Source organism: Capricornis sumatraensis, chromosome X, assembly GCF_032405125.1.
Source record: "Capricornis sumatraensis isolate serow.1 chromosome X, serow.2, whole genome shotgun sequence".
NCBI classification, from domain to species: Eukaryota; Metazoa; Chordata; class Mammalia; order Artiodactyla; family Bovidae; genus Capricornis; species Capricornis sumatraensis.
This window is the reverse complement of record NC_091092.1, coordinates 17,695,593-17,703,838: the sequence shown is the minus strand read 5'-3', so window position 1 is coordinate 17,703,838 and position 8,246 is coordinate 17,695,593. Positions and strand designations below refer to the sequence as shown.

Genomic DNA, 8,246 nt, shown 5'->3' with positions numbered 1-8,246 from the left:
GCTTGGTAATGCATTTCTGATTCATAGGAAGAAAAACTGATGTTTTGAAGCAGCAACTATTAGCAACATAGACATTAAGGCATTTTCTGAAGTCACTCTTTTCAAAGTGTGACTTGAAAAGTTCACACTTTTGAACCTGAAAATTTCACACTTGTTTCTCCTAGAAGTCACCTGTACCTGCGCAGAGTTTCCACTTCTGAATTTTTTTTCCAGCAGATACTCCAATTTCTAATTGCTGCAACAATAAGGTATGCACTGGATTTCATGGTTGATTTTAATTTAGGTTGCAGTGTAAGATCTTTTTTCCCTTCAAATTCCTTCATTTTAATTTTCAATAGTACAGAATAATACTAAGAAATGAACTTCTTGAGGGGGCTTATTGCCAAATTCTTTTTTTTAATTTATTTATTTTAATTGGAGGCTAATTACAATATTGTAGTGCATTTTGCCATACATTGACATGAATCAGCCATGGCTGTACATGTGTTCCCCATCCTGAACCCCTCTCCCTCCTCCCTCCCCATCCCATCCCTCTGGGTCATCCCAGTGCACCAGCCCCGAGCACCCTGTCTCATGCATTGAACCTGGACTGGCAATCTGTTTCACACATAATAATATACATGTTTCAATGCTAGTCTCTCAAATCATCCCACCCTGGCCTTCTCCCACAGAGTCCAAAAGACTGTTCGATACATCTGTGTCTCTTTTGCTATCTCGCATATAGGGTCATCATTACCATGTTTCTAAATTCCATATATATGCATTAGTATACTGTATTGGTGTTTTTCGTTCTGACTTACTTCACTCTGTATAATAGGCTCCAGTTTCATCCACTTCATTAGAACTGATTCAAATACATTCTTTTCAATGGCTGAGTAATTGTGTATACGTACCACAGCTTTCTTATCCATTCATCTGCCAATGGACATCTAGTTTTTTTCCATGTCCTGGCTATTGTAAACAGTGCTGTGATGAACACTGAGGTACACATGTCTCGTTCAATTCTGGCTTCCTCAGTGTGTATGCCCAGCAATGGGATTTCTGGGTCATATGGCAGTTCTATTTTCAGTTTTTTAAGGAACCTCCACACTGTTCTCCATAGTGGCTGTACTAGTTTGCATTCCCACCAACAGTGTAAGAGGGTTCCCTTTTCTCCACACCCTCTCCAGCATTTATTGCTTGTAGACTTTTGGATAGCAGCCACTCTGACTGGCGTGAAATGAGGACCTCAATTCTTTTTCTTTATCTCATGAGGTTTCGCCAGTTTAAAGAAAGTCTTCTGTTTTTCTGTCCTATAGAGCCCTGTCCCTTTCCTGAAGGGCTCAGGAAAAGTTTGATTTCATGGATTATCAGGATTTTATCTCAATGTTTGGCTGAGAGTGGTGTACTTTACAGGCTCTTATATCCTACAAAATAGGAAATAATTACAACTGTAGGTGTAAAGAATATTTTGTAACAATTGAGAATGACAAATTATCTTCTCCCTCACAGAGGAAAGAAGAAACAAAATACTAAAATGAAATTACTGAACATTCACAGAATTGTGAAAATGACTGTGGTGGGGCCATCTTGTTTCTCCTAAGTGGTCACCACTGTTCTCTTAATAAGATGGAAGAGGCAGGAGATATGCTCACAATTAGTTCAAAATGCATATCTCCTATGGGTTGATTTTGTGCCTCTAAAATTAATGTATCTGTGCCATAAACACTCATACTCATATGTGATCATATTTGGAGATAGAGTATTTACCAAGTAACCAAGTTAAAATATGTTCATTAGAATAGGTCTTAATCCAAATGAGCTATATCCATATAAAAAGGGAAAGAGCCTCTTGATGAAAGTGAAAGAGGAGAGTGAAAAAGTTGGCTTAAAGCTCAACATTCATAAAACAAAGATCATGGCATCCGGTCCCATCACTTCATGGTAAATAGATGAGGAAACAGAGGAAACAGTGGAAACAGTGGCTGACTTTACTTTTCTGAGCTCCAAAATCACTGCAGATGGTGACTAAAGCAATGAAATTAAAAGACGCTTGCTCCTTGGAAGGAAAGTTATGATCAAACTAGATAGCATATTCAAAAGCAGAGACATTACTTTGTCAAACAAATGTCCGTCTAGTCAAGGCTATGGTTTTTCCAGTAGTCATGTATGGATGTGAGATTTGGACCATAAAGAAAGCTGAGTGCTGAAGAATTGATGCTTTTGAACTGTGGTGTTGGAGAAGACTCTTGAGAGTCCCTTGGACTGCAAGGAGATCCAACCAGTCCGTCCTAAAGGAGATCAGTCCTGGGTGTTCATTGGAAGGACTGATGTTGAAGCTGAAACTCCAATACTTTGGCCACCTGATGCGAAGAGCTGACTCACTGGAAAAGACCCTGATGTTGGGAAAGATTAAGGGCGGGGGGAGAAGAGGACGACAGAGGATGAGATGATTGGATGGCATCACCAACACAATGGACATGGGTTTGGATGGACTCTGGGAGTTGGTGATGGACAGGGAGGCTTGGCGTGCTGTGATTCATGGGGTTGCAAAGAGTCGGACACAACTGAGCAACTGAAATGAACTGAGCTGAACTGGAAAAGGTAAAATCAGACACAGATACATACATATAGGGAAGAAAATGTGGGGAGATATAGGGAGATTTCAGCTATTTACAAGCCAAGGAAAGTGGCCAGGAATGGAGGCCCCCTTATGCATTCACACCTTGTGTAAGATCCAACTCAGATGAAACCTTGATTTGGACTTAGAGCCTCCACAAGTATGAGACAATAAATGAATGTGTTTAATTGACCCAATCACTAGCATTTTGTACAGGAGCTCTAGAATACTTGAAAGTGTTGAAAGCATTAGTCGCTCAGTCGTGTCTGACTCTTTGTGACTCCATGGACTGTAGCCTGCCTCACTCTTCTGTCCATGGAATTTTCCAGGCAAGAACACTGGAGTGGAATTCCATTGCCTACTTCAGGGGATTTTCTGGACCCAGGGATTGAACCTGAGTCTCCTGCATTGCAAGTGGATTCTTTACTATTTGACCATTTTCTAATACTTATATACTATTTAAATGATATTAGTTTTATAAAATGAACAATAAAGTCGATAAATAATCATACTTCTTACACTACTGTCTCCAGACCCGAACACCCCAGGAAGACTATTATTGGTTTAGTCAAGATAACCTCACTGTAGGGTGGCCCAGTAACTGTGGCTACCAGTTTGAGTCCCTCCTTGGCTGACATGGAGTCAACGTGAAATTTTTAGCTTCTCTGACTGAATGCCCTCACCATCCCTGTGATGTTAAGCTGAAAATCATGAAGGTTTTCCACTTCAAAAACAAGAGAATAAGGGCTGGAAAATAATGACATTAGATCATCTGAATGAGTTAGGGTAGAAACTTCTGATTCTAGGCAGTGTGAAATGAGTTTTTCTCCTGAATTTTTTGTTGCACTTAACTTCTATGCTGTGTTGGGGTCCTCTTTATAAGTGAATCCATAAACAATGGTAATGTTGAAAAGGTTTCTGAATGAGGTATGCCTATCCTATCAACACCATCATCCGTGAGTTGAGATTTGCAATTGTTAACACAGCCGTGAAGCCATTCCCCTTATTTTGCCTTTACAGTGAACCACAACATTGCACGGTGATTGCTCACTAGGCTCTCTTACTTCCTCAATAATCAACTGAAGTGAATAAGTACTGGTGTTACTCCCCCTTCCAGTCTTCAACATCAGACTGCTTTTCCCTTCTCCATCCTAGATTTCCTCTGTATCAGAGACCTTTGCGGTCCCAATTATCTCTTTAAAACCCAATTGTTTTGTATTTTTAATGTTTTTTTTATAACTGATATGTTCATTGAATTTCTGAATTTACAAATGTGAAAGAAACACAGCTCATTAACATATCTAATGAATTCTGTTTCTTAAAATGACTTCCTACATAATATATGTATTATATTTAGGTCTTTAGTCCATTTTGAGTTTATTTTTGTATATGCTGTTAGAGAATGTTCTCATTTTACTTTGCTATCCAAAATGTAGCTATCCAGTTACCCCAGCACCACTTACTGAAGAGATTGTCTTCTCTCCACTGTATATTCTTGTCTTTTTTATTATAGATTAATTGACCATAAGCACACAGGTTTATTTCTGGGCTCTCTCTTCTGTTCCACACGTCTGTTTTTGTGCCAGTGCTATACTGATTGGATTAATGTAGTTTTCTGATATAGTTCAAAGTCAGGGAACCTGATTCCTCCAGTTCTGATCTTCTTCCTTAAGATGGTTTTGGCGATTCAGGGTCTTTCATCTTTCCATACAAAATTTAAAATTGTCTGTTCTAGTTTTGTGGAAAATGCCCTGGTATTTTCATAGCAATTACATTGAGTATGTAGATTGCCTTGGATATAATGTTTATTTTAACAATATGAATTCTTCCAATCCATAAACAAGGTAAACCTTTCCCTCTGTTTGTATTATCTTCACTTTCTTTGATCAGGGTCTTATTTTTTCTAAGTACAGGTCTTTCACCACCTTAAGTACGTTTATTTCTAGGTGTCTTATTTCTCTCTTTTTTTATTCATTTTCTCTCACCCTAGTGGCTTTTCAGCAATAAGAGTGATTGTTTTTTGAGAAATAACCACTATAAATCATTAATCAATTCCAGTATGTGTGGTATTTGGGGGGCCTAAATAATGTTTAAGAAAACAATTTATAATTTGCAAAATGTTAAATATTTTTAGTGTCTATGTGTAAGGATTCCTATTTCTGTTTGTGTTCTGTATTTGGAGAATGGGATTCTGTCATTCTCTTCATACTGATCACTGGTTTTGATAAATTTTGGAGATAATAGCTGTTCATTTCATTCCTATGCTTTTCAGGAGCACTCTGCTGGGGAAGCCAGGACATTCTGCTCATGCCACTGTAGGTCAACCAGGAGAAGATTTTGTGTTGGAGTAAAATGTCCACCAAGTGTTCTGAGTCACTCTGATGCCTGAAAGAGCTGGAGCTCTGGAGGTCTGTCATACTCTCTCAGGAAGCTTTAACTGATTATTTCATTTTTAATTTAGGTGACTTTCACTGAGTTTGGCTGAAAGTGAAAGTGAAGTCACTCAGTCGTGTCCGACTCTTTGTGACCCCATGGACACCAGGCTCCTCCGCCCATGGGCTTTTCTAGGCAAGAGTACTGGAGTGGGTTGCCATTTCCTTCTCCATGGAATCTTCCTGACCCAGGGATTGAACCCAGGTATCCCGCCTTGTAGACAGACACTTTACCATCAGAGCCACCAGGGGAGTTTAGATGACTGGGGGTTAAACACAGGGGAGGGGCATGGCAGGAGTTGGGAGGCGGGACGTCCGGTGTCACGTGACATGGGCTGCCATAGTAACAGGCCCCCCTGCCTTGCATCCAATCAGATATGGACAGTGTCTGTGACGTCAGGGAAAGCCAGGCCTATAAATTCGACCAACGGCCTTCAACGGCCTCACTGTTCTTCTGGGCTGCGCTATGGAGAATGGTGGCTCTACCGTGTCTGCACCATCCTCTGACAGCCATGAGGAAGACGTGATCACCATAGAAACCAGCACCTCCGAAATTGAGCCCTCTGAAATGGAGATGGCGAAAGCAGAGACCTCCAAACCAGAGCCGTATGATGCGGAACCAAGAAAGGCAAAGCAGAAGATAGCTAAGGGCCGCCGTTGCCGTCGCCGCCGCTGCCGTCAGGGCAATTTCTCAAGCTTTGCTACCTATTTCCCTAGAGTGCTGAAGCAAGTACATACAGGCCTGAGTCTTTCCCGTGAGTCCGTGAACATCCTGGATTCGTTTGTGAAAGATATGTTCGAGCGGATTGCCGAAGAGGCCGGGCGCCTGGCCCACAGCAACAAGCGCTGCACCATCATGACCGAAGACATCCAGACAGCTGTGCGTCTTCTGTTGCCTGGGGAGCTCGGCAAGTATGCCACGTCCGAGGCCACCAAGTCGGTCATCAGATACCACACCTGCAGATGAACTGCCTCAGGACTGTCTGACCATTGCAAACCAGACTTAAGGGTTCTCCCCTTAGGCCCTACATTTAATCTTTAAAACATTTCTACCCCAAAGAAAACATTAAAAACCTCATTAACTTTGCTTCAATATGTGTCGGTTGTGTCATTTGTTCGATGGAAAATTGTGTCCTTTTTTCTTAACATATTGCAACTCATCACTTTCCTAAATGGTTATTTCTATTCGAGGTTTCTCAGTGATTTTAGGGATCTTTATGGTCAAAATTCTTTCCCTAAAAGTTTCATTGGCCTTTTCCATTTTCATCCTCCCATCTATATTTAGGTATCATCCAGAGATTTTTATATGGGTATAGCAACTGATAAAAAACAGTGTGGTCTTCCCAGGTGGCTCACCAGTAAAGAATCTGCCTGCAATGCAGGAGTCGCAGGAGAGGCAGGTTCCATCCCTGGGTCATAAAGATCCCCAGGAGGAGGGCATGGCAACCCTCTCCAGTATTCTTTCCTGGAGAATCCCATGGAGAGAGGACCCTGGTGGGCTACAGTCCATAGGGTCTGTGAAGAGTGGAGCACCACTGAAGCAAGGTAGCACACAGGCTCACAAAGAGCAGTGTGTGTGTGTGTGTGTGTGTGTGTGTGTGTGTGTGCGTGCGCGCGCGCACTCAGTCACTCAGTCATGTCCAACTCCTTCTGACCCCATGGACAGGAGCCCGCCAGGCTCCTATCTCTTTGAAAGTTTCCAAGCAAGAATACTGAACTGGGTTGTCATTTCCTACTCCAGGGTATCTTTCTGACCAAGGGATAGAAGCTGTGTCTCTTTTGTCTCCTGCATTGCAGATTTTTGACCACTGCACCAGCAGTAGCAGATATAAAAATCACATTTCCCCATTCTATTCTTTCAATCCCAGTTCACTTCCATGTGTAAAATAGGACTCAAACACAGTGTAAAATAAGAAAATTGTAAATTTCTGGAATCAAGCACCATATCTTCTGAAATTACCTTATCCAGATTTCTCTGATCCTATTTTTTGTTTGCAACCTAGAACATTTTGCTTTAAAAAAAAAAAAAGAAACAAAAATCCTGACTGAATTGCAAACTTGCAGGGATGATGGGATAGTCCAGTGACAGAGAATGTAGCCACAGTCTCCACAGTAGCAGCCAATGAGGGACTGGCAGCCCGTGAGCCAAAGCATTTGGCCAAACGTATGGTGGAGTGAGGAGAGATGAACAAATAACACCCTTCCTGTGACACTCAGCCTAGAGATGGAGTGGGAACTTGGGGTGATAGTTTCCCTGATGTTTTTCCATTCAAGCACCTGCTTTTAACCATGGCGATTTAAGTACAGGCATCCATTTCTTGGGGCTTCCCAGGTGGTGCTAGTGGTAAAGAACCTGCCTTCTTATGTGGGAAACGTAAGAGCCATGGATTCAGTCCCTGGAGTGGGAAGATGCCCTGGAGAAAGGCATGGCAACCCACTCCAGTATTCTTGCTGGAAAGTCTCATGGACAGAGGAGCCTAGCGGGTTACAATCCATAGGGTCTCAAAGAGTCAGACACGACTGAAGCGGCTTAGCATGCACACATCCATTTCTTGAGTCTTCCCAGGTGGTGCCGGTAGTAAAGAACCTGCCTGCAATGCAGGAGACACAGGAGACCCAGGTTCTGTCCCTAGATAGGGAAGGTTCACTGGAGGGGGGCATGGAAACCCACTCCAGTATTCTTTCCTGGATAATTCCCAGGGACAGAGGAGCCTGGTGGGCCACAGTTCATAGGGCCACGAAGAGTGGGACACAACTGAAGAGACTTAGCGCACATGCATGCACCCATTTCTTGGTGTGGGAGATGCCTCTAGCTCCTTGCATCAAAGTAAGAAGGAAGAGGATGTTCAGCAGTTAAGAGAAATGAGATGACTTCTTCTTCTACCTCAAGTATTTGGCTGCTATTGCTTATGATAGTATTTACTGAATTTAATGTCCATGTGTTTTCTTCTTGGTGCACTGACATTTTTATTTCTATAAGTATATTGCTGAATTTCAAACTAGTTGGTGATTTTCCTATTCCTTTTATTTTTGTTTGTTTGAGATATTTTTTATTTTTTTAATTAATTAATTTTTTATTGAAGGATTATTGCTTTACGGAAATTTGCTGTTTTCTGTCAAACCTCAACATGAATCAGCCTAGGGTATACATATATCCCCTCCCTTTTGGAACCCTGTCCCCATCCCACCCCTCTAGGTTGATACATAGCCCCTGT

The 8,246-nt window shown here is 41.9% G+C and overlaps 1 protein-coding gene across 1 annotated transcript; it reads left to right on the top strand.

Annotated features, from left to right (window-relative positions):
- The first annotated feature begins 5,497 nt into the window (after positions 1-5,497).
- Positions 5,498-5,998, top strand: LOC138071565 (histone H2B.3-like). The gene has a single exon (XM_068963088.1). It carries the CDS (start codon positions 5,498-5,500, stop codon positions 5,996-5,998), a length of 501 nt encoding a protein of 166 aa, XP_068819189.1.
- The last annotated feature ends 2,248 nt before the right edge of the window (positions 5,999-8,246 follow it).